Raw genomic sequence first — 26950 nt, forward strand, 5'->3', positions numbered from 1 at the left:
AAGTTAAGACGAGACATCTCTAAGGACGTGAGACCCGCCAGGGGTGTGTGAATGGGGGCTTCAGTTCTTCCTGCCCGAAGGGTCCTTGAGAAGCCTGTTTGTTTTTCCCGGCGCTTGTCTCCACCCAACCCTTTCTCTCACTGGTCAGGACTGGTGGGCGGGTGCGTTTCCATTGGTCAGGGGGCGGTGTCTGTCTGGCCAGGATGAGGGCGGGGCCTCCGCGGCGCTGAGCTTGCCCTTGTGTCTAGTGCGCGTTAGAGCTGCCGCTGCTGCTGCCGCCGCTGCCGCCTCAGCCGCCTCAGCCGCCGCCGCCACCGCCGCTGCTGCAGCCGGAGCATCCGGGAGCCGCCGCCGCCGCTAGAGCTGCTTCCACTGCTACCATCTCCCCTCCCAGGACCCCGAGACACCCCGAGCGCGTGAGGCGGCTGCTGCTTGCATGCACCCCCTCTCCCTTTGCCCCTCCCTTCCGTGACCTACCCACTCCTTGCAGCCCTCGTACGCACCTTTTCCGACACCCCAGCATCCTTGCACCACCTGCTCGGGCAGCCCCGGCAGGCGCTCGGACTTGCTGTGCGCGCCGAGAGGAAGGCAAGCTCGGACCCCGTGCCTAGCAGACGGGCTGTTGCGGCTGCACCACCAGCAGGAGGAGGAGGAGAGGAAACTATTTCGCCCACCGCAACCCCATTCTGCGGGTGCTTCGCCGCTGCCGCTTCTGCTGCCGCCGATCCGCGTCCGCGGGTTCGAACACCGCAGCAGCGGGGACCGTGGTCCAGCGGGCACCGCGAGGAGGACACCGGCGGAGCCCTGCACTCCGTTGCCCCGCTCACCAGCAGATCCTTGCCCCCTGGTTCCTTCCCCAACCCTTTAGAGAAGGGACCATGATTTGGAAACGAAGCGCCGTTCTCCGCTTCTACAGTGTCTGCGGGCTTCTACTACAAGGTAATCCCCGCCCCGCCGGGGAGCATCAACTTCACGCCCATTCCCCATCATCCCCACTCCACCCCATATTTCCACTCTCCCCTTTTCGGTCCCCCAGTCCCCAGAGATGTCCACCCCCTCCCCCTACTCCCCTGTGCAGCAGGGGGCAGTGGCACTTTGCTCCAGCCCCTCGGATCTCTACCGCTGGCTCAGCCCCGCTCTCCCAGCTGTCAGCCCCTTACGCGGCACCTTTCGCCTTTTCATTCACCTGAGCTTCCAGTATCTCTCCATCCCCGCCACCCCCCCCGCCCCCTTCCTACGCCTTTTGGCTGGCAACTTGTGCCTTTTCTGAACATTCCACCCTCTCACCACCACCCACCAACCACTTCCCACATCACGCTCCTGACCGACCCTCTTCATCTCTTGTCATCTCTTTAACCTCCCTCCTTTCGGGTCGCCTTTCTCTTTCCCCTGCTTCCCACCATCATCATATCCTGTGTCTTTAAAAAGTGAGTGAGAGTCTGGGAGCGAGCTACCGAGACGGCGAGAGGCGAGAACAGCAGCAGCGGCAGCACCGTGTGCATTGCAATAACATCCCGGGGGGTGTTGGGAGGGCGGCGGGGGGAGGATGTGTTGTGAGTCTTGTCATTCACCTAGGAAGAGAGAGGAGGCTGTGTTTGGGATAAAAAAAAAAAGAAGAAGAAGAAGAACGAAAGAAAAGAGAAAGATTAAAAAAAAAAAAGGAGAAAAAGAATGAATGAATAAACCGCGGCGGGGGGCGGGGGGGCAGGGGCGAGAAGAAGGAAAACAATTAAAAGACCCAAAGCCACTTTATCAACAAACCGACTTTTTATTATTCAGTCCATGTGGTTTTCTTTTTTTTTTTTTTCTTTTTTTTTTTTTTTTCCCAGCAACGAAATATTTGCATCCTAACAGTTACTTTCTGCTCCGGATTTTCGCTTAGATTCCCGACCTCTCCATCCGCTCTCTGCCGCTTCTTTCCATAATTAATACTACCCTTTCACGTAAAATGTGAACCCCTATGACCGCAGTGGAGGGAAACTGCACAAAACACTGTGATTATGCAAATCACTGGGTTTGGATGCGGAGTGACTAGGGAACTGAGGTGCACTTTCCCCAGACGCTCTTTTGGAGGAGGGAGGGAGGGTCTGTGTGGGAATTGGGGGGACGAGGCTGATTATGAAATAAACGGCGATGTTTGGAGTAGGAGTGCATGGGGAGAGCACACTTTGGGGTGGCGGTGGAGGCGGAGGCGGCATGCTAGGGCTCGGTGGGCAGGGGCTGTGAGGAGGAAGATTGCTGCTTTGAAGAGAGTAGTGTAGGGATTGTGGTTTGAGTGTGAGATTCAGGGAGAATGGATGTGAAATGATGGTGGATAGGATTTTCTTTTTTAAAGCTAGGTGACTCTTGATTTCTCATTAAATCTTAGCCCACCTCTAACCCCTCTGTCATTATTTGTCTGTGTGTGGACAGATAAGTTGATCAAATGTATGTGTCTCTGGGTAAAAGGAATGCGAAAGTAAAGCACATGTAGACCCACAGGCGTGCAAAACCCAATCGGCCTTTGGAGGATTTAAATGAGGTCAATGAACCATCTTTCAGCAAGTTCTTGGAATGCATCCTCTCTCCTATCCTCCTCCGGGATATAGACCGGGACCGTATTTTATTTAGGCACATTTACGAATATGAAAGAAGAGCTAGTGGACAGAATTTTCCTGGATTAACTAGCTGACCTTGCAGAGGTATTCTTTAGAATATTTTGTGGTAATCTTGTGTATTTTATGTTGGAGGTAAATTTCAGATATGTCATATGCCATAATCCCCCAGAAGGCAGACAGCCCATTCTTCCTGCTCAGGCTGCCTCGTCCCATTTCCCAGCGCTCACACCCCCACCCTCGCACAAGTAACCCTGGTAGCTGGCTGACACGTTACTTGGGTTTCTAATCCGAGCTGAAACACCCTCCCAGAGACCCCACTTCACCTCTCAGTAACTTGTATTTCTCAGCTCCTGTGTGAGTGTGTCCGTGTGTGCGCGCGGGCGCGAGTGTGTGTGTGTGTGTGTGTGTGTGTGTGTGTGTGTGTGTGTGTGTTCGCGCGCGCTCCCGCGCTCGCGCCACGCCGGGTAGAGGAGTGTTATTTGGGGAAATCAGTTAATTTGGTGATTGTGATGAAAATTCGACACCGCTGGATATGTTTTCCCTGCCAATCTGTGTGAGCTGGCCCTAGCACGTCATTGCACACACTGCTGGGCTGGGGCGAGAAGATTATTTATTATAGATCATGTGGGCAATGGACTGCACTTGGGGGTCGTCTCCTCTCTGCCTCAACATTTCCCTGTGAATTGTCTATTCAGTGCACAGCGAAATAACTGTCTGCCTGTGCCCCTCTCTTTCTCAGCCCGAGGAGGATTTACTTTCTCTACCCTGAAGATTCCATCAGCTGCATTCTCTCTCTCTCTCTTTTTTTTAAGGGCATGGGTGTCTTTTATTAAGTATGTAAACCACTGATTAAGACAGTGTCGCTTTCACAGCCAACTGGGGGTGGGGTGGAAGGCGTGTGGGTATGCTAGAGAAAATGCACCACTGCAACCAGCAGCAACACCAGCAGCAGGTCCAAATAAATAAATAAGTGTCCGATGCAGCAACCAGGGAAAGAGCACCAGCCCAATGATATCTGTGTACTTGTGAGCATCTTAGATCAGGCCATACTAATACACCAAAAGAGAGAGAGGATTTAAAGAAGAAGGAAAAAAAAAACCTAGAAGGGGGAGGGCGTGCAAAGCACCACTGGATTGTCTTCTCATGTTTATGGCTGCCTCACATTTATCAAACACTGCTCCACAGGCACATCACACTTTGTTGATACTGTCAGTTCTTGCTCAAACAAATTGCTCATGCCTTCCTTGTCTTAGTCTTGTCTGAAAACATTGCTTCGGGGTCCAGGCTTATGTTTCTCCCACCACCGTACTGTTTTATTAGGACTTGGTGAGGTTGTAAAGGGAAAGCTTTATTTCCAGGACACAGATGAAATACTTAGCAGGTCTGTCTTTTCTGAGTGCAGGGAAGGCAGGTGGTAGGGGCAATAGTGAGCAACTGACTTTGGCTAGGGGGTGTCTGCTCTGCCTGCTAGCAGTTATGACTAGGCAAATACTATGGGCAGTCTACAGCTTCTTATTTTTAGTTTTGTCAGCACTATAATGGTATCTGGTTACTTCAGTTAATACTAATCAATGTATTTGTCCTTTGTGTTATTATCCACTTTCTTGCAATATGCTTTATTTTAGAGAAGAGGACCCATTTGAACATATCATCTCTGTGTTTTCACTGTTTTATATGTCACCATTTTTCCCCATTTTCTGAGAAGCAAAATCAATCTTCTGACTTGTTAATGTGTAGAATGACAAGCCAATGGTGAGAATCAAGTCAATGATATCATGCATTAAAAAAAGAAATAAAAAGCTTAAATCATTTAATTCTAAAACACCTATCAATTCATCCCCGATAGATCTTTATGAGATAAATGGTTAGGAAATAAACATGTTTCTGATTAAAGTATAACTTGGAATTAGACTACTTAGAAAAAAAAATTGATTCACTGTTAAGCTATTTTCTTATTTTTCTCCATCATAGACAGAGGAAAAATCTGAGGTAAGAGCAAGGGATCCTTTAGAGAAATGAATTTCTTTAGAATGAGGAGTGCAAAAGCTTGCCACCTGTAACTAAGACCTCTCTTGGCTGCAGAGTAGATCCAGTTCGATAGCTAACCCGTGCAGAAGCTATATCCCTTTCCATGCCTGAGGAGGCACTGCAAAGATGGAGACTGTCTTGTTTAACCAGGAACTGTCCTAGAAAGGGTGAACAAGAGACAAGGGCAAAATACAACCAGAAAATAGACCCAGATTTTGTGGAGAACTTTATTTCCTTTTTAGAGTTTATCTTACACAAAAACACATCCAACACAAATACTGGGGCTTTAGTTTTTTTAGTTAATTTTTTGTTTATTTGTGTGTTCTTTTGCCCTGGTAAATGATATGTTATATTCAGGAAGAAAGATCTTCAAATTAAAGGTCAGTTGGACATACATATTGCTTACCTAAGTATCTGTATGTGTCATTAACTTCTTCATATATATATATATATATATATATATATATATATATACATATATATATATATATATATAATTTTTTATTGTTGAAAGCATTACAGATGTCATCTTTCTTTCCTCATTTGATCCCCTACATCCCTTTCCTGCCCTCTCCCAGGCCTTCTCAGCACTATTGTTTGCCCATGGGCTATGCATATATGCATATAAGTCCTTTGGTTAATCTCTTCTTACCACTTCCACCCCTTTCCCTCTGAAATACATGGGGAGTATTATGCTAAATGAAATAAGTCTGACAAGTATCACATGATCTCACTTATATGTGGAATCTAATGGACAAAATAAACTGATGAACAAAACAGATCCAGAAACATTGAAACATGCATCTTCCTCTTATATTTTTAGAAAATATATTATAATATAAAATGCACTATGCACATTAAATAAAATACTGATGACTTAATACTTCCTAAAATCATGTTTCTCCTACTATTTTACCTCTCTATGTAATAACCTTAGTCTTCTCAAGCTTTAATACTGAATGCAGCTCCTGGGATATAGCTCCCTCCACCCTTTTTTGATTAATAGCTGAGACTTTGAAAAGTAGAATCTGTATATAAGAGCCAATGACTATAACTTACACAAACATCAGACACTTAGTAATTAAGAAAATCTCCCTCCAAATATGAGGGGTTTCTGGACTAACTTTGCATTAAGATATGGTAGCTTACTTTATTGTCTTCTCCCCATTTGTACAACTATTAGAACTCTGGGAAATTAATATGACAAGGCTAAGCATCAACAGAGATGGCCTCTTCCTGCCTTCTCAACTAGAAATAAGGTACTTGAATACTATTTGCCCCACATTTACATACTGAGATGTCATTTTTCTTAAAGAAGAAAGTTACTTAAATCACTTTAAGAGCAAATGGAAGTGCAAAAATGTTGGAAGACATCCTAAGCATGCATTTTAAAGTGGCCTAAAATCAATATCAAACTATATAAATTTTCTTTTTAAAATAAGCAGTCTATAGGGTATTATATGATTGAGACAAGTAAGATTTATTTATTAGGAAGGACTTTGGGTACATTAATACTGTAACATAGTCCTGGCATATTGATGTTTTATTTGATCATGCTAACATGCATTCTATGAGATTTACTGAGGAAGAATTCTCCTTTTGATACACTTTGTAAACCTCCTGGGTAAAATTGTCCATTGCATAGCAGCTGGCTGAACAGGTTGAGGGGACAGTGAGAAAGGAAATCACAAACCAAGGAAGCAGAATACTCAAGCTGAAGTCAGAAGCCCTTTGTATGATTGGAAGATACTGGATTGTTTACCCTCCAAAACAGCTCTAGTGCCCAGATGATTATTAACTTAAGCTTCTTGAGGACAAGCCCTGAGCCTTACTTGTTCAGTCTTCTTCTATTTTAGTGGATGAATAATAAATAGTGCCCAGTTGAAAATAGGTATGTCCTAATTAATTATGATGGAGTTAAATTGTCCCTTCTCTTCATAATATATCAACACTCATACTTTGTTAAATAATGTACTTGAGTTAATTTTAACATTTTATGAGCTATATTAATTTAGGAAGCAGTTTGCCTATAGAAAAGTTAACATAGCAACAGCTCTTGATATAAATTTGTAAGTGAATGCAATCTAACCAGTTCTAAACATTTAGTTTCCAGACGCATATTTTTCTTTAAAAATTCCAAATATTTTGCATTAGATTAGATTTCAAACTCTTTCCATGAAAACAAAAAAAAAATTTTTTTGAAGGAGGGCATGATTTAAATTTACTGACTTAACCTAAAACATTTAAAAGGACAAGTTCATTGCCACCATTTTATTTGAAAATGTCAAGCATTTTTGGAGTGCAGTTTTGTAGTACCAAAAAAAAGGCATCTTCTGCACATTCCTTGTGTAAAGTGGTGGGTGAGGATTAACCTAGAGCAGTGGCAGCTGAAGCCCCCTGCTGTGTGATGATGCAAATGGCATCTCGGCCTAATGTGCTCTGCAGCGCGCAAACACACAGGAAAGCAGTCCTGGGGCATGAGTGAAATGGGGACTCTTTCCTAGCCTTCAGTGGACGCGAACCGATCTTCAGCTTTTATAACCAGAAATGATCCAGAAAGTATTTCTAATCACGTGAGCTCATGACCAAGTAAATGAGAGAACACCTACTTTGTTTATAGATTAATATAATAAATAAATCCTAATAAAATTATCGTTTTCACCAAATGAATGGTGAAATGAATAGTTTTTGTGAAAACTATCAGGAACCTGGGTCAGTTTAATGAAGATAAATAGCAATGTTAAAATAGGATTTCTATGCAGTTGTTTACATGTGTTGGGCCTAATCTGTGTTGGGCTAGGAAATATTTTGTTAGCCTTCCCTTTCTTTAGTGAGTAAGGAATCATTCCCTTGGCTTTTTTTCTTACTGGAACATTTCCTGTAGTATGAGAACACAATACTTTTAAAACAAATAGGGATTAAGTATTCAGTATATGTTCATATAGTTTACTTAGGGTTATGACATGGAGTTTGTGTTAATGTCTAATTAGTAGAGAATATTTCCACTGTGAACAATATTATTTATCACAAAGGCAAAAGCATAAAATAGGTTCCTTAATAAAAGTAATAGTTGTGGACCAATTTTTATGGGTAGCCTATCATGGAAGCCTATCAGATAACAGTAAGTAATGTAGCTTTATTTATTTTGATTCCACTTGCTACAGAACAAATAATTACACATATTATGCATGTAATTTTTATTCAAGAAATGAGAACAGTTGGTTCTGTAAATGTGTTCAGTGGGTTTCTTTAAACAGGTATGAAATTGTTTTCATCTTAGAAGTATGTAGCATTTTTAAAAATTAGGAAAGTAAATATTCTGCTAAATTAGGTATCAGTTGAATATTAATGCCAAAATCAGAGATGTAATTATTGAAAAAGGAAGTATTCCTCAATCATTTACCTCTATATGCACATATATATACAAGTTTAAACTGTACAGTTATTTTTAGGGCTGAAGGATAACTTTATAATTTTGTCAGTAATCAGTGTCTGGGGCTCCCAGGAATAAAGTGTAGGAAAAGGCAAGAATTTGTTTGCACTCATTATTTTCTTTTACCCTGTTTATGAATGTTAACAAGTATATTTTAAAATATTTTTTTTTAGGTTGTAACAATGATTAACTTTTCTACTTAAAAACACAGAAGCCAGGTTACAATTTCTGAATCTGCAATAGAGCTGAGATTTTATTCTGGACCTTCTTTTGTGCTTATGAAACTGAGTGATGAGAACCTCTGCTACCTGAATAGACCCAGGGCCGAGGTTGCAAGGAAATCTGCCAGGGAGAGAGCTGGCCATTAATTATTCACATTCTATTTTAGAGGACTTAGAAGTAAATATTAAAACAGTCATTATTCAGCTTGGGGATAACACTTTCTGACTCAGCAAATAGTTTTTACTTGAATATTTAAATTATATCTCAGCCATTTGAATGCTGAAGGGGAAACCCCTGGTAAGTAATAGTTAAACAGCTCCTCTGGGGGCTAGATATTGACGTCATTAGGGATTGTTTAGAAAATAAGAATAAGCATTCCTTTACTTTCAGGAACATAAAGTCTTAAAGCTGAGTGTGTTTAAGTCGTGCAAATGATTTCACATAAGAAAACAAAAGTCCTTTTATAGGTCAAATTGACTCCCTAATAAATTTATATACGTGGCAATGGCTTATTTATAGTAACTGCACATTGTTTATCTAAAGTCATCTTTGGGAACGCAGTGAAAAAGACCTTCCTAATGAGGCTGTGCTGCCGACTGCTAAGTGTATAGCTGCTATATTGATTTGGTGTAATTTATAAAGCCAGTTAATTTGTTCTTGTAAAGGAATATTTTTAGCGTCTTTGTTAAAATTGTGTGCATTTAAAAATGCAGATGTCTTTCAAACACCGACTGAAACATCAAGGACTAAGATTTATAGTACATAAAGTCTGTTTTTACTTTCTTAATAAATTCATGTATTACACTAGCTTGTCCCATACCCCCTAGGGAAAATGTCCATCCACCTGTACCTTCAGTTCATGATCACACCTTATATGGCCCCTGCTTTTCAATCTGAAGTAGTACTTAGTTTGCAATGAGAAATAATTAGAATATTTATATTTAATAACAAATAAAATGTATGATAAGTGTCTTATATAATCATCATTCCTTTACTGCCATCTACTTTACTAGTGTGTGCTTTAGTCTGAATAGACACTCGGCTTCCTTAACACACTCCAGTAATAAAAAATATCCCTCATTCCTGACCATGCTACCAACCTGAAAGACTCATTAAAAGAAATTAACAGGGAATGAAGAATAAAGAGAGGGAGTATTGCTAAAACCTATATACTGAATACATACAGAGTGGATGCTTTTCCTTTCACCCTCCAAGGCAAGTACCCCAATGTTTTATTTAGCAAGGTTAAATCATGTACTAGTACGATGTGCTTTTACTTGTTTTTGTTATTGCATATTGTGTGAGTTCAACCTCCTTAGTCTCATACTAAAACATGGCAAAAAGAGGAGGGAAAGAATATAAGACAGCCAGCCAAACACACACAGAAATGCCTGGCAAAGCCTACTAAATTAGCATATGCTAGGCTGACTATTTCCCTCTGTTGTTGCATAATCCCTTTCTAATAGGAAATCAGTTCTCATTCTTAACCCTTTCAGGAGGTTTGGAATTCTCCCACTGTTATGTTTTTATTTTGCTTCATTTATTTTCTCATGAATTGTATAAATCATCTATTGAGGGGCTTTGATGTCAAATTCTTTTTTTCTCTCTTCAGTCTTTCTGTATACAAATGTTCCATTCTGTGCCCAACTTCAGGATTCAAGAATCAACTTTTCTATAGCTTTCACTGAGAGGATCTAATTAGCATTTTAGGCTCTCTTTACTCATGTGCAGCTTTCTTTAGAAAATGTATTAGTTCTATGAGGTTCCCCTAAGGATTCATAATACTCTGGTTTGTTACATGTACTGTGATATTCAGTATGCCTTAATTATGCACGTGTCCTCATTTCAAAGCCTTTTCAGGGATCATGTGGGATAGAACAGGGGTCTGGCTGTAAATTCAGTGTCATGTATTAATGTGTAGGTGGTATTCAGAGAAGGATTTTTCTGAAGGCAATTATATATCTATGACTCTAGTACAGCAAGCAGTTACTCACATTTTGCACTTACTAGTTATCCTGCCAAGGCAGAATGAAATTCACCATTGTGATACATAATACAGTATCTGTTATTTCTAAATAGTTCCTTGCACTGGGAATGAAGTACAATAATGAGTGAATATGTGTATCCCTTATCCTGAATAGGGATCATTCCTTTCACTCTCCCAAGCAAAAAGAAGAATCAGAAATTGTTCCTAAATCAATACTCTATTCCCTAAATAGCCCATTAACATATTTTGCTATGGTGGGATCTCGAAGTTATCCTACTTATTATATCAGGCTATAGATTTTTAGATCATATTAATTGCCTGAGATCTTCATAGACTGCCAAATGTCAGTGCATTGCTAAATTTGAGATATTATATTTTAAGTTTTTGATTTGGATGCAATTTGGACAACTGTGCCAGTATAGAGAAACATTGAACTCCTTCTCAAGCATCCTGTGTAGAGGGAGGGAAGAAGGGAAAGAGGGGGAGGAAAAGGAGGGAGGGAGAGAGGGAGGAAGAGAGAAAGAGAGAGAGAGAGAGAGAGAGAGAGAGGGGGGGGGGAGGGAGGGAGGTATCTTTTTAAGACAGGGAATTCATTTGTGGAGGGAGAACTACAAGAATTGGCTCATTTAGTACGTCACCATTTATAAGGAAGATATTTTCTTACATTGAATGAGATTGAGAGTGTAATTTTCATTAATTGTACCTTTGGCATACCTGTATTCCTCTGTGTATTATATAAAAAAACTGAGTTTAATTAGTAAATACAACTGTTATTCTTTCTTTTATTTATGACTATTGTGATAAAACACTTTATAAGTTGATATACTAACTATTTTAACCAATTTTTATTTTATTTTATACAATTGCATTATTTTTGAAGCCATATTATTATTAGTGGTATTTAATAATTACTAGTATCCAGGAATGCATAGGAGATTTTTTATTATGTTAATTTTTAACCAGAGTCTGATGTATTTGTTTTAGTAGACAAAATAATGCCATCTGCCTTTTATTTATTATTTTAAGCATTTAAGTCTTTTTAATTAACAAGAGAACTAAACATTATTTTCTCTATGCTATGATCTCTGTAACCCCTTTGTATATTTTTATTATAACGTTTGGAATTCTTGGCATTTACCTATCTGTCTCTTCTTCTGGACTATAAGCCCCTAACGTACAGGGTCTTAGTCTTCATTTTATTTCAAGGGCCTAATCCAGTGTCTGATCTGTGCCTTTTTTCAATGTTTTCATTCTACTGATTGATTAGTTTTCTCCCAATCCATTTAATCTTGACACATCTCTTTAATTGGATCCAAATAATACTTAAGAATTTATGTTAGAACTGCCAAAATGCCAATACAGTATACAAGAACAGAATAAATATTTACAATGAATTTTCATTTGTATGTAATGTACAGAGAGGACACAAATAGATACTAAGAAACACAAACAATTATAAATAATGACATACTTCACAAAAATGTGGAATCAGTGCTTTCACTTAGGGTAGGCAGTTCAAATTTGCACTGAAAACATTTGTCTCACAGCTTTGAATCTCTCCAATTTCCCTGGGCTTTATAACCTCTTGTCTTTTCCCCCCTACTTACTAAAGATTTATATCCTAGTTTCAAAAATATTCCCGATGACGACTTTGTGTAAACAGGAAGCCAAATCATCTTATTGTTCTACTTAGAGTAGCAGGTATTTCTGGATAAATGTATAAACAAAGAGGAATTACAAACTGACCTTGATCTGCCAGATTATCCCTGTGGATTGACCTGCTTTTGTTATTGCCAAGCTTTAGGGTACAGGTTCCCTGAGTAGTCCTTGAAGTACAGATTCAGACTACATTCTTCTCAGTGGAACTGGGGAGTTTCATCCTTTTTATTTAAAAGGCCTTTTAAAGAAAACCCTAAATACTGGTGTTTTTTTTTCTTTTCTTTCGTTTTGTTTTGTGTTTTAATGCTTACTCATACTCCTGTGATTGGAGACACGTTTTCTGTGGCTGAATTTGATTTATTTCTTTTTTAATATTAAAGGACTGTGAGAGGTAGGTTGGGAATATTAACTGATTTAGAAGAGAATTTAAGTATAGTTATTGGGATCTGAAAGCCAAAGGAGAATAGACTTTCTACAATTTGTAGTGACTATATTTCCACAGAAGGTGTTTTACAAAGGCTTTTCCCAAAAATTATCAGTGAAATGTAGCTTTTCTTAAAAGTCACTTAGATTTTCTTTCAATTTAAAAATCAATTTCCCTGATGTATTTTTTTTTTACTATTTCATGACTCTTGGCATTTGAAAAGATATTAACTAGGCTAACTTTAAGATTTACCTGAGACGCCAGGTGCTGAAATTATTGTGTCATCCTTATGCTGAAATACACATTCAGTAAATAAATATCTAAAGTAGATTAAATGAGCTCAATTTATTAGGCATTATTGCCACTTTAAGGAGCTGATATTCAGAATTACGTTCCCCCATAGCTTCTGTTAGTACCTAATATCATGCTTTACCTAATATCATACAACAACCACAGAAGATTAACCTCCTGTGTAATGTGACTGTTTAACTCTTGCTGATTAACTTTCCAGAGCGAAGTGAATAAAAGAAATGTAGCTTGGATTATTTTAATGTAGCTTTGTTGATTGTTTTACTGTTTTGATGTGATGAAAAATTATTTCAGTATGTTACTGAATTCTATTCATTATATTGAGGATATTCCTATAAATCTATTAATAGAAATGATATACTTTATTTTATTTTATTTATTTTTTAAAGTATATTTTTATTGATATCAGAGAGGAAGGGAGAGGGAGAGAGAGATAAAAACATCAATGATCAAAGAGAATCATTGATAGGCTGCCTCCTGCATGCCCCCTACTGGGGATTGAGCCAGCAACTCAGGCATGTGCCCTGACCCCAAATCCAACCTTGACCTCCTGGTCCATAGGTCGATACTCAGCCACTGAACCATGAAAGGCAGGCAGAAATGACATATTTTAATGTTTTATGTGTAACCACATGGTATCTGAAACACTGGAAATATGAGGAAGAGTTACACCTTTGTCTTTTTCAACATTTTCAGTTGTAATGATTTTTCAATTTGATATAAGAAAGACCTTACCTGTTACTTTAAATGCTAAAGCATTTCAGACCAACATTCTTGTCCAGTTATCATATTAAATATGATACCCATAATATTCATCAGAAGAGCATTATACTAAGTGCATTGTCTTTATAGAAAGACTAGAGGCTGTTGCATGAGATTCGTGCACTGGGCGGGGGGGTCCTCCCTCAGCTCAGCCTGCGCCCTCTTGCAGTCTGGAAGCCCTCCGGGGATGTTTGCCTGCCTCCTGGGGATTGGGCCTAAGCTGGCAGTCAGGCATCACTCTTGCAATCTGGGGCTCTCATAGTTTGGAACCACTCGCTCCTTACCGCCTGCCTTCAGTGGAAGTGGGAGAGGCTCCTGACACCGCCACCACTGCTGTGCTCGCCAGCCATGAGCCCAGCTCAGGGCTCCTGGCTGAGAGGACCACCCACTGTGGGAGCACACTGACCACCAGAGGGCAGCTCCTATGTTGAGTGTCTGCCTCCTGGTGGTCAGTGTGCATCAGAGTGACTGGTCATTCCACCATTCAGTCAATTTGCATATTGACTAGCCTTTTATTATATAGGATTTGATGTTAACTAGCATGAAAAAGTCATCCTCTATAATAAAAGGCTAATATGCAAATTGACCAAACAGCGAAACAACCTAATAACCGAACAACCGGTTGCGATGACGTGCGCTGACCACCAGGGGGTGCACAAGGAACATGGCAGGTGTTGGCAGCAGGTGGCAGAGTGCAGATCATGGCGGGCATCGTTCATGGCAGGATGGTGGAGCAGGTAAGCAGGGGTGCCATACCAAGGCGGGGCGCCGGTCGCTGTCATTGGGGTGAGCCTCTGATGGTTACTGAAAATTCTTTGCTCCTGTGTGCCTCGGCCCCACCTGGCACTCGCACCTGCTGCCGGCATTGGCCTGCTTGAACCCACTGCCAGCGCCTGACACTGGCCCGATCGCTTGGTGCTGTCAGCAGGTGCGAGTGGTGGCTGCCAGACCCAATCGCCCCTCAGGGCTTTTTCACTTCCCCCTGCTCCTGAGGTGTGATCAGGGTTGGCTGCTGCCTCTTGTACCCGCTGCCGGCCACAGCCCCACTTGCACCCACTGCCAGCACTGGCCCCACTTGCACTCGTAGCCAGTGCCAGAGCCGCCGCTTGCACCCACTGCCAGCGCCCAGAGCTGGTCCTGATCGATCGGCGCTGTCAGCGGGTGCGAGTGGCGGCTGCCGGCCCCTATCACCCCTGAGGGCTTCTCCACCTCCCCCTGCTCCTGAGGGGTGATCAGGGCAGCAGCCGCCGCTAGCACCCGCTGACCGCACCAGCCCCGCTCACCCTGCTGCTGGCGCGGGCCCCAATCTCTCTGCGCTTTCAGCCTGTGGGAGCAGCGGCAGGAACAGCTGCTAGTAGACAGGGGACCTGGGGCCGCTGCAGGAGGGGCCGGGCGGAGGCTTGGCGGATGGGCTGAGACCCGCCCCTGTGCCCACTGCAGCCTCCTGCCCACAGTTCCTTTCAAGGTGCACAAATTTGTGCACTGGGCCCCTAGTGTGTTCAATAACATTTATGAATATATTGTTAAGAGTCAAATAAAATTTACAGAGGATAATTTCATATCTCTGCTTTATTTTTTAAACATAAAGTGCTATGGGTGAGATAAGACTAATGGTGTTGTGAAACTTCAATTTGCCATATCTTTTCACTTCCATGGAATAACTAAGATAAAGATATTGGTAGAGAAATAATTTCATATATTTTTTAGATGTCTGGTATAGGTCATAAAGTCAGATTTGCTTTAATGTTTTGTTTTGCTTTTCCAAATTTTATTGGCTGTGCAAGTTCAGACTACCAATAAAGCAGAACAGATTATTTTTGGAGGATATGATGGCAAAAAAGTACATTTTGTAATGCAGAACTATGCTTGCAGGTTGGGTATGGACAGGTTGGGAAGACTAATAATTTGTATATTTTAATGATGGTTTTAGTATTAAATAACAGTAAATTTAATCAGGCATTAAGGATAGTTTTTCCTAAGACCTTTGTATCACCGGGGTGTGCAAGATGAAGAATGGACATGACTTGGTGACAGAGCAAGAGTGAGTGATAGATAGCCCTGATTCTTGAGTGAAACACAAGCAGCAGCTATGCCAAAGTACAGTCAGTGTGGAAGTGGTAATGAGGCTGGCCTGGTGGGTGTTCTTTATTTTGTAGTGCGAGTTCTCTATTGTGTAGAGGGAAGTGATATCATTGGACTACTTCAGGCTTTGATTTGGGGAAATGTTTGCAGCAGCAAGACATAATAGTAGGAATCAAGGGACCTAAATTCTCACCTAAGCCATGCCACTATTTTAGACACTTGGGGCAAGTTACTTCTCTTGCAGCTCAGTTTCTGCACTGCAGATTCAGGGATTGGCACTGCATCCATTCTTTGGTGATGTCTTGTAGAAAGATCTTACAGAGGATTGCAAACTGTAGAAAGAGCATGATTTTTTTTTTCTTTTCACTTTCTACCTAAGGATATTTTTATTACATTAACTGTGTACTCTTAAAATACCTTTATTAAAATTTAATTTTTATATCTACCCATGCATTATTTGGTATTTAAAATTTTTACACATGTAAAGAGATTTTTATTTTGATACATATGTCTGTATACATTTCAGAAGCTTTCTTTTGCTGACAACAAGTTTTATAAATTAATTTTATAGTTATCCATCTGAGTTTGGGTCATACTTTTTTTTTCTCATGAAATTACATCCATACATCAGCTTTGAAAACTAGTAAATTGTTGCTCCATTAGTCATTTTTATTATTAGGAAGTAGACTGAATTAAGTGTTGTAATTTTGTGTTCTATTTTGCTTTTCTGTGCATTTAATTTGTGTTTGTGTGTATGTGTGTGTAAATTTTTACAATAATTTTATTTTTTATACTCTTTGTCTTGCTTAAGCATAACTTTCATCATTCATTGATTTATTTTTCAACAAATAAAATGTTTGAAGGCAGTGTTATAAATACAAATGGACAAGATGGAACAGTTTCTGCCCTTATGAAGTTTATAGTCTATAGTCTAGTGGCTGAGACACACAATAGACAAGTACAAATGTGCAATTCTTTTTTTCCCTGAAATAAACATTTCATTTTTTTCAATAGCAACAGAATGTGGGTATATCAGTGAGGATATGAAATCATTAGTTTAACAACAATATTATAAGTTCACTGGGCTTTCAAGATATTTATTTAAGGTAGCATTAAAGAGCTCTCATTTCTCTAGTTTGTTTTCCTGAAAAACATTCTCAGTATGATGCCAGTTTCTTTTCTTCTTTTTTTTATTAATACAATGTGAAAGAAGGTGACAAGTTGAACAAGAAATATTCAAGCATGCTCCATTCTAACTGATTTGTTCAAGAGGATGATTCATTTAATTTCATAAAGGCTCAGTGGGCCAGAACAGATGACCAGGTCAGCTGAGGGATGTAGGGGAGAAGAGGTCTGCGAGAAGGATCTCTGTAACAAGCAACAATATTTAGTTTTTTAGAGCTAACGTTCTGCTTGAGCAATTTTGATGTTACCAGCGACAGTCATTTAAAGAGCTGTTGATGCCTCAGGGAAAACGTTTCTAAAATGTCCTATCTAGAAACAATGCTGCATGTATACTGTCATATATATTAAAACTCTGGCCCTTGCTTATATTACAATACATTGTGCCTGATTAAAGCCTGTACTGCTATGATATTGCTTCTTGAGAGTGGATTAAGTGTTGTTCCTGAAATCTTTTTTCTTGCTCAATCTGCTCTGAATATGATTGAAAAATCAATCACTTGGTAAACAAGGCTGGAGAACACCATTTAGAAACTTTTAACAAAATACATTTTATATACAGTTACTTAAAATGTTAGGAAATACAAAATCATATGAATGGGCTGCAAATATTCTTGATGTCTTTATATCACTTCTTTTAGTATTTAAGTTTGACTGATGACCTTAACTTGTAAATGATGTCATACTTTTAACAGATTGTATGGCATTTTTGAATATTATTATAGTGGTATTCGTGGAACAGATGAAACATATTTTGTAGTAAGGAGGATAAAACATTTTTTTATATATACTTTGGAAATCATAATGGTGGTGGTCTAGCACAGTGATTTTCAACTGGTGTGCTGTGGTACACTGGTGCGTCCGATAATTTTTAAAACATGCAGTTCCTAACCATTTAGTCAGGGGCACTGACCTCTTTTCTCTTAGATTGTCAAATAAAAAATGACAACAGCCAACACTATAATGGCTGTCTAGTGTGAATGAATCAAGTTTATACCTTTTTTTTTGTCAGACCGGCCAAAAAATGAAATATATTTTTTGGTGTGATGCAGAATTTTAGTAATTAGTTTACCTGTGCCATGGAATGGGAAAAATTGAAAATCGCTGGTCTAGCATGCATAGTGACTCTATTTAAAGACTTATTTATCTGGATTACATACAACAGTACAATGCACAGCTAGAAAAACCAGCTAAAACATTATCTTAAATTTTGCTCTTTTTAAAAAATAAACTTTACAATTAAAGCAATTCAAGTAAGTGCTCTGTTGCAAGCGATAAAGTGCAAAGCTATAGCTTTATACTAAATGATTTAGCTGAAAATATATTCAGTTTTCCAAAGCATGACAGAGATTCATACTTATTTGGAAGCCTGTGCAGAGGGAACTAGGTGGTGCTGTTCTGTCATCTTTGTGTCTTAGTGGCTTCTTTGGTCCTGTTCTGGATTCATTTAACACTTTCATGCAATAGGTGCACTAGGTAATATACTGTTTGGTCTCCTAGTGGCATTTCTTTTTATTAACTAAGTTTATATTGATCTTGCATCTTTGGTTTCAGCAATATATTTGTACAGCCTAAAAAACTTTCTTCCTAAGTAAAAAGTTATGTCAGTTTACTCATTTCTTTAACATTTAAGACATTATATTAAATTATGAAATCTTCAGATATTTATGTGTTTTTAAAACCTTTGTACTTGGGTATTTATTTGCTAAAATGGTTACAATATAATTAATCAAAATTTAAAGTTGTGAATTTTGGTACAGATTGAATTGATTTAGTATAAAAATACCACAAAATATATAAGTTCAAGGAAAACACTTCTATTATTTGAAATACTAAAAATTGAATTAAACCTTTAAACAAAAGAAATGAGAAACCTTTCCTTGAAAAGATATTGTTTGCTTAATTTACTTCTCTGTAAAAAAAAAAAATAGTGACCTCAAGCTGCCAGTTAATCTTTTCATGTTTCAGGTCATCCTTAAGTTAACTGTGCCTTCCAATGATCTAGGTGGTATCTGATAGTTCAAAATAAAATAATGCACTTATTTCAAGCTAAATGACAACAAACAAAATTACTTCACTGTCCTTTTATAGTTGATACACTGGTGCCTATGAAGTATATTTTCTTGGTGAGAAATACAGCTTCTTTTAGATACATTTAGGTTTAAGCAATGCAGATAAGTAAAAACTTAAAGGGATTAAATTTTTTTCAATCAACATCATCATGTGTTATATAGGAACAATTGTAAGTTATGTGTGTTAATGATTTTAAGATACTTTTGGAGAAAATCCCATATAATTTATTCTTTAATGAAAGTCTAGATGTAAAATAAGGATGAAGTACTTAGAGAGTTGTACTCATGCACCACAAGTTCTATCATTTTCAATGGGCACAAAAATAATTTATATTCTTTATTTCTGATATAATAAGTCTTCCTTGCTAGTATTTACATTATAAAACATTTCTGTTTTACCTTGATAGGGAAATGAATTTTTTTTGTAGAAAACTCTTTGTATTTTATGTTATCTCAGACATCTTTTATCTGTGGAAGACAGAATCAATATGGAATTTCTTCCATGGCATGTCATCCTAGAATTCAAAGAGATAATCTCTTGAGATGAACATCTTCATCTAGACTAATAAACCTAAGTGAAAGTGCTGCTAGACTTCGCTGCCCACGTCTGGCCTTCTGGCCTACTGAAATCAAATGGAAGTTGCAAGTATTAGAATGAATGCCAGTGGTTAAACACTTGACAAGTAAGAGTTCAGCATGGAGAAACTGCATAGGAGAGCTGGGATTATTCCTTCACAAGAAATGCCTCCATTTTCTATCCAATTAAATTTTCCAAAGAAAGATTAGGTAACTGTTTTACAGTGCCGTAACTTTAAAATATGAAGAAACCTGGTAATAAATATATACACATTTTGAGATTATGTAAAAAGTTGGTATTTATATTTTGGGTTTTAATTATTTGTATTATAAAAATACTTTCAAAATGTATGACAGTAAAGTTTGGACTACACAAAGAAATTATGAAAGACACTCATATATTGGCTGTGTCTAACTGCTCAGAAATATGCAGTGTGTGATAATGAATGCTCTAATTTTTGAAAGTTGAAATTTTGGCAGTAATACTAATTAAAAATATTCAACTTTAATATATTAGATATTAGACTTATTTTATGGAAAGTTAAATGACAATATCATCAGGACCAAAGTGTTGTAGCTAGCTTATTATAAAAATACACTATACTTCAAGTAAAGCATATTTGGTGAAAAAATATTTGATGACTGAATATATTTCAAAATTATCTTCCAGAATACAGCAAGTCTATAGGTTATTTTATTTTTCTTAAGTGTAAAAAATCTGAAAACTTGTAACTCTGGTAACTGCTTATTATTTTAGAAGAAAAATTATAAGGGAAAATTCTAACATATCTCTAGCAATATGTTTTCTCCTTGGACTGAAGCTCCAGAATTAACACCAAAATATATGCATTTTTCATAATTTCTTGTGGTTAGTAGTTATTTATTGAAGATCTAGTATTTAAATAAAAGAGGCTTTCTTCTCAGTTATTTTTTATGAAGACTAATCTCAGGCAGTGTAGCATGAGCCATTGGCTGTTAGTAATCAGTGGCAGGAGACAGATTCCTTGGCATGTCTTTTTTTTTCTTTTTTCCAGGAGCTTCATTGTATCTTTCCAAATGCTCCTTTGGAAACTTCTGTAGAGGTTCCTTTTCATCTTGCCACATTTTATCAGTGATGAAAGATTTATATCTCATGGATCTAAAGGTGTTTTTCACTTTAAAAGGTAGACTAAAGAAAACGAAAAAAAAACCAAGAATAAGTAAGGGATTTCTGGATTTCTTTTGAGATCAGAGTCAGATAGCAGAATAAGTGAAAAAAATAAGCAAAGGGAGAAGGATAGTAATTAGGAGAAAAAAGCAACAGTGAAACGGAGAGGATAGATGTAGATCTTTTGAAATCTTAAATATAGTTTTCTTCATTAAACAGATAGAAAATATAATCTTCATATGAGGCTTGATATAAGATTATGGTTGATGTCAACAAATCAAGTTTTGATGGACCCAATAGATACAGACATCATACATGGTTAAAGAGATGAGAACAGAACTAAGTACAGATTGTGAATGATTTTGGTGCAGCAAGCCCAGAACCTAATTGTAGTGGGGCAGCACAGTAATGAATTCCAACCCTGTAAAACATAGGTATAATTGATTTGACCTATGTATGACCCAAAAATAACTTTTTAAGTATATCTTCCCTATTTGGTTTAGTCAAGATCGAATTTGTCTTAAGACAGCTCTTGCCTACTACCCAACCCCTAACCCTGCCTCTGGCAGGCAAAAAATTAAAAATTAAAAAAAAAAATAGTACTCTTGTGCTCTCATCTTTCTATACTGCCATTAATATGACTGGAAGTGATGGAATAGAATGTAATAATTAGGAGATGCTTGTCTTTTGCTGGCCAGTCCCAGGAGAAATGCTCCTTATGTGGCATTTTAATTTACAAATTGTCAGCTTTTAAAAGAAGTTTCTTATTCTGGCTACAAATGGTCAGAGGCAAAACTGGGAAAAGCAACAAAAGAGAACAGTTTTAAAAACAGCAATGGTGCCCTGGCTGGGTGGCTCAGTTGGCTGGAGAGTCGTCCCTTATACCGACTGAAAGGTTGAGGGTTCTATTCCGGTCGTCAGGACACATATTTCAGGTTTGATCCCTGGTTGGGTCAGTGTTCCTCTCTCTGTCTCTCTCTCTCTCTCTTTCTCTGTATCTCTCTCTTGCTCTGGTGAGGGTAAAAAAAAATGGCTTAATCATAGATTTCTTTTCCTGAGATATTGATCTCAAAACAAAATCCCCCAAAATTTACAAAAGCAGTTGCTATATTTAACTCCTGATGTGTCAGTCAGCAAGCATTTCAAAGGAAACATTGCTGGCTTGAAATAAAATATTTAAAATTGGGGAGAACTTGGCACTTTATGGAGCCATCATCCTTATCCAAATGTCTAAAAATAAATAAAAATTTTGAAAGAGAATAAAGGCACTTGCAAAAACATTGTCTTCTTCTTTAACTTAAACAAAATTAGGTAGTGTAAATAAGAAAGATGTGACAAGCATTTAGAAACAAAAAAGGTATATTTATTCGTATAAACATCAAGAACTTAATTTAGCCCTGGCCAGTTAGCTCAGTTGATTAGTGTGTCCCTGATATGCCAAGGTCGGCTTCATCCCCATCCAGGACACATACAAGAATCAACCAATGAATGCAAAAGGAGTAGAATAGCAAATCTCTCTCAAAAATAATCAATAACAAATAAAAAAAGAAATTAATCTAAATGTGCCTAGTAATTTAAAGTAGTCCCCCGATATTATTTAAGACAGTGTCACTATCAGAACCTATCTTGTCATGTTTTTAACTTGTTTATATTTTCTGCCTTTTTCCTATAGACAATAAATTGTGAGTGCAGAGATACTGTTTATTGTTTTTATCTTCTCCTTCTAGAATATGGTCTGGCACACATCCCCGATGAGCTAACTGGCCAGGGCTAGATTAATTCCTTGATATTTATACAAAATTGTTCAATACATTTTTGTGCATGAATATATATGATGCTCTTAATTTATTCTTTTAAATAAAAGACCCCTGACTTCTTGAGCAACTTCCTATAGTGAACAGAAATCAAATTAACACTGTATTTAAAATATACCTACTTATATTACTTATGATTAGTAAAGTTACTTAAGTCCTTTTTTAGACACATCATAACCCATATTTTATTATATATTATTTATTATCTGAGAACATTTTAAGTTTTCTTATTGCATTAGGCTTGAAATAAAACACAATACAGCTATTGCTAATTGACTAAAGGAAAATAGAGCAAGATATTTACTTGCTGAAACACCATAAGAACATTTTTAAAGTATTAATATATTCCCTATGTTAGCTGTTAATATGACTGGAAGTGATATTGCTGCTATGCAGTTCAGATGTGTGTGTGTGTGTGTGTGTGTGTGTGTTTGTGCGCGCGTGTGTGTGTATTCTTTTTCTGACATTTGTTTGAAGTCAGGATATTATAACTTCATTATGTGAAAAAAATCAAACCAAAGATCATAATAGGCCATAGGGGAAATTCTGCATAAGAAATCTGTTATAGTAAAATTGGATGAAAGTTTAAAATAAGCTCTGTGGTACTTTAGATTTAAGCATGATCTCATTCCACCCTATTTACATCTCACGTCAGAGCAGCAGCATATGTAAATGGAAAGTCCAAGGAGTAGGGCCTCAGGAATCAGAGTTCTGCCCATGACTGTGCCACCCCCTGGGGAACAGCTCCGCTCTCAAGGGGTCAGTGCTCAGAGGGTGTTAGACTTGAATCACCTCCAAGGTATCTTCAGCTTGAAGAATAACTCCAATTCAGCAGTGAAAATAAGTGGATATACTTTGCAAAGATTAAGATATGATAATGTCTTTATCATTAAATGGAGTTTTAGCTAAACAAGTGTTATAAAATGATGAAATAAATTCCTAGTTGTTTATAAAATTCTACTGATGAATTTATTATGTGTGTATATATATTCATAGATTGATATCTTGACATATTATTGATATAGAAATACATAAACAATAAATCTGGTAGTCATAATTCTATTTGTTTAAAAATGTGTGTGCATGAATAAGTAATTCATCATATGTCTGACCTTTCACCTTATTCTTTGTAAGGAGACATGAATAACTAGAAGAGGGGTTATTGAAGAAATTTTTATTTTGTAAAACACTTCTAAGAAAACTTAAACTATTAGAAATTGTCAACCTTAACAGGAGAAAAACAAAAAAATAACGCTGATTCCAGGAATAGACTTCAATAAATGAAGCTACTTTTACACTAAGTGCCACACACACTTTTTAATATTTGTTAAGGCTCAAAACAAAGATAATGTTCTTAAACTACTTCAAGAGAACTTTAGACTTAATTAAGAAATAATTTCCACTCAGGACTACTAGATGTTGAAATAGAAAGCAGTGAAATGCTTTCTTGGTATTTAAAAGGATTGATACCTTTTTTTTTCATCTTTATTGGATGATTTAGAAGTGTACCCTCTTAAAGATAAAGTAAGAGAACTGAAGGGCCTCAAATCATGAGATATAAAACCAGTTTGCACAAGTTGTAGCTAATCTAAAATTTCACTTTTACCAAATAGAATTTGCTCTTAAGAAAGCTAAACACTTGTTATTTCCTTTGCATTTCATTAAATAAAGTTGCATTGATTAATTTAGAGAGGGTTTCATAACTTCTAACCATAATCATGCAAAGAGTTAAATTTGCTTTATTATGAAGCAAGGCAAATGCAGAGTGTTTAAAGGCTATCTAGAAAGTCAGTACTCAAACTAATTCACTGACAGTCCCAGATACCTGGTTAAGCTGCCAACACAGTTGCTTTCCGAGTCTGCCAGAAGTCAGCTGCAGCTGCAGGGAACACTCTTTTCCCCATACCCATTCCTAAGCTTGTGGGTTTTACAATTGCCCTGGAAAAGGTAAAATTAGGAAATGTAATTCAGGGTTTTGACACCTCACTCACTCTATACATGGGTTCCAAATTAATGTATTATGAACAGCAAAACATAAACAGGTAAGAGTTTTTGCATGCATGCATGTCCTCAAATCCTTTTAGTCACATTTTGGAAAGAAACCCAGTGAAATTGCCTTCCAGGCTCAGTTCAATTTTATTCATTTTGGGGATTCCAAGTTCATCATCCATCATCATCATCAACTTTATGTTGTACTGTTATCTGCAGTTAGAGAAACATAAGCACAGGTCACAGGTGCAGAGGGTGGTATATGCTGTCTTTGAAATTGTACAGGGTTGGCCTCTGATATTGATTTGCTGTGTAATTTTGAGCCCATGATTTTATCTTTCTGAGCCATCTCACTGAGTATTGTTAGGGTGAATTAGTTAACATAGTCACATACATGGTATCATATCCATAAAATTATGGGCACTTAATAAACTATAGAAAAATGGTGAAAGAAAAAAAATGTTCCATTCAAAATTTGCATTCAGTCCTCAGAATTTTGCATGCACATTGCTCATTTTTTTTGCTAAAATATTTTAATAGGGTATTACAAGAATTAAAAGAAAGATTAGTTAATAAGAAAGATTGGAGAACCCTGAAAATAATCACAGAAAATTTACGAAGGATATAATATTCTTTTATTTCAACACTTAAGCTTTTTTGGGCAGAAGCACTAGAGAAAGGAGGAATACAGAAGGCAGAAAAAGGGAAACTAATATAGTATATTGCTGTTCGTAAATCTATAAATAAGTATTGGGAGAAAAGTGGTAATAAAATGTTTTTTTAAAATATATTTTTATTGATTTCAGAGAGGGAGAGGGAGAGAGATACAAACATCCATGATGAGAGGAAATCATTGATAGGCTGCCTCCTGTACACCTCCCACTGGGGATTGAGCCTCCAATCCTGACATGTGCCCTGACCGGGAATTGAACTTTGACCTCCTGATTCATAGGTCAACACTCAACCACTGAACCACACCGTCCAGGCACCAGTAAAATGTTTTAATAGCAATATTCTTTAAAGCTAAAAAATTTGCATTTTGGATACTCTATAGCTAGAGAAAAACCTGAAGAGCACTTCTTCATTTGAGTATAGAGAGCTTCTACTTGCCTGTTTTGCCCTCCCTTTCTCCCTTTCTTTCTTCCAGGTAAATGAGAATGTATTGCGAGGAGTCTTCTTCTTTGTTGAAAAGTATTAAATATATTCCTGTAAAGAATCATCTACTTTTATATAGTTGGATTTCAGGAACTAAATGAAATCAATTATCAACAACATAGCCAGCAACCATGCTACCCAGGGGGGGAGCTGTTGCCAAGGTCTGTGGAGAGACCACATTCCCTTGCTAATTCAGTTTGAAGTACAATTATATTTTAGTGGAGGCATTATTTTAAGCAGAGGGGAAACCCTGCTCACATGGTCTCACTTAACTCCTGTTTTAAGCAAGGTTTACAGAAAACTCACAACTTCTAAACTGGATCATTTAAATAATCAATTAAAAATTTAAATGGACATCCTGGAGCTTTGCAGCTGACATGCTATGCACACATTTGGGTAATAAGATTCAATGTCTCCTCTCTCACATTGACTTTTAGTTGAATAAGAAAAGTGTAGATTGTTTGTCCTTCTGATGTCTCACTAAAAGGACGTTTTCTTAGTGAGAAAATAACCTTTTTTAGAATTCATCATGTTCAAGGTCATGGAATATGCACATTGGCCAACTATTTCTTTTTTACGAAATGAACTATTCATTTATGATTCTGGATGTAGCCATAAAATAGAATCCATTTTTAATCTTTCAGAATATACACCCATGAACTTAAAAGTCACCTTTTAAACACATATAAGTAAGCTTTTTATGATGACTCATGCAGATAGTTTGTATCAACATAACATAAGCATCTGGATATAAAGCTGAAAATCCAGGATTTTAACCAAGCATATAAAATAACTGCATTTTAAATTTTCATTATAATACAAAAACACCCACATGATTTTTAATTAAGTGAATATTATAGAAAAGGCAAAGAGATGGGGCTTATACTGAGGATTTTGTGGTTATCTTGGTTATATGTGTGATATATATATATATATATATATATATATATATATATATATATAATGAAATATCATTTTCGTTCTTTGAAGGAATTCTTCAGAAGTTGAGCTGGAGTTAAAAACAATACTAGTCTAAAATATGAAACTAATTTCTTAATAGACAATACAAAATTACTTTTTTCTACTAAAATAAAATAGTTTAATTATTAAGCATAAAATGTATGCCAAACACTAAAACATGAAATGGCAATATGTTATACTAAAATACAGATACAAATTTCAAAGCATACAACTTTTTGAAATGTCACTTTAAGTGGCTCTTTGTGGTACTCCTTTTGAAATGAAGTAGTTACATGTCCACATATTCTGTTTGAATATTAAAGCATTGATACTTTATTTTTCTATGTATCATTTTTGTGCTATAACTATAGGTTACTACAATGGATAGTAAAATGTGTTTCATTAGTTTCTTATTCTGTACCAAATATAGTGGAAATTGCGTCTTGTAACCTGTGAGTATTATGCTAAAAACAAATCTCTATAAAATCTGTTTGTTTCTTCTCTTGGAGAGTTCCTGTCTACATCATTTTTTTTTTTGGTCATTGAAAATAC

At 37.4% G+C, this 26950-nt stretch overlaps 1 protein-coding gene across 6 annotated transcripts in view; it reads left to right on the plus strand.

Moving 5' to 3' along the window:
- The first annotated feature begins 213 nt into the window (after positions 1-213).
- Positions 214-26950, plus strand: part of CADM2 (cell adhesion molecule 2) — a 1275304-nt gene continuing 1248567 nt past the window's right edge. For 2 of the 6 annotated variants that reach the window (XM_080656545.1, XM_080656544.1), the window contains exon 1: positions 257-939. In XM_080656545.1, coding sequence (XP_080512671.1) covers positions 879-939 — 61 coding nt within the window. In that variant the 5' untranslated portion in view covers positions 257-878. Of the gene's footprint in view, positions 940-26950 lie in introns of all 6 variants that reach the window. The other 4 variants (XM_080656542.1, XM_080656540.1, XM_080656543.1 and 1 more) reach the window with 4 other exon arrangements.

This window comes from Plecotus auritus, assembly GCF_963455305.1.
Source record: "Plecotus auritus genome assembly, chromosome: 2".
Lineage (NCBI taxonomy): Eukaryota > Metazoa > Chordata > Mammalia > Chiroptera > Vespertilionidae > Plecotus > Plecotus auritus.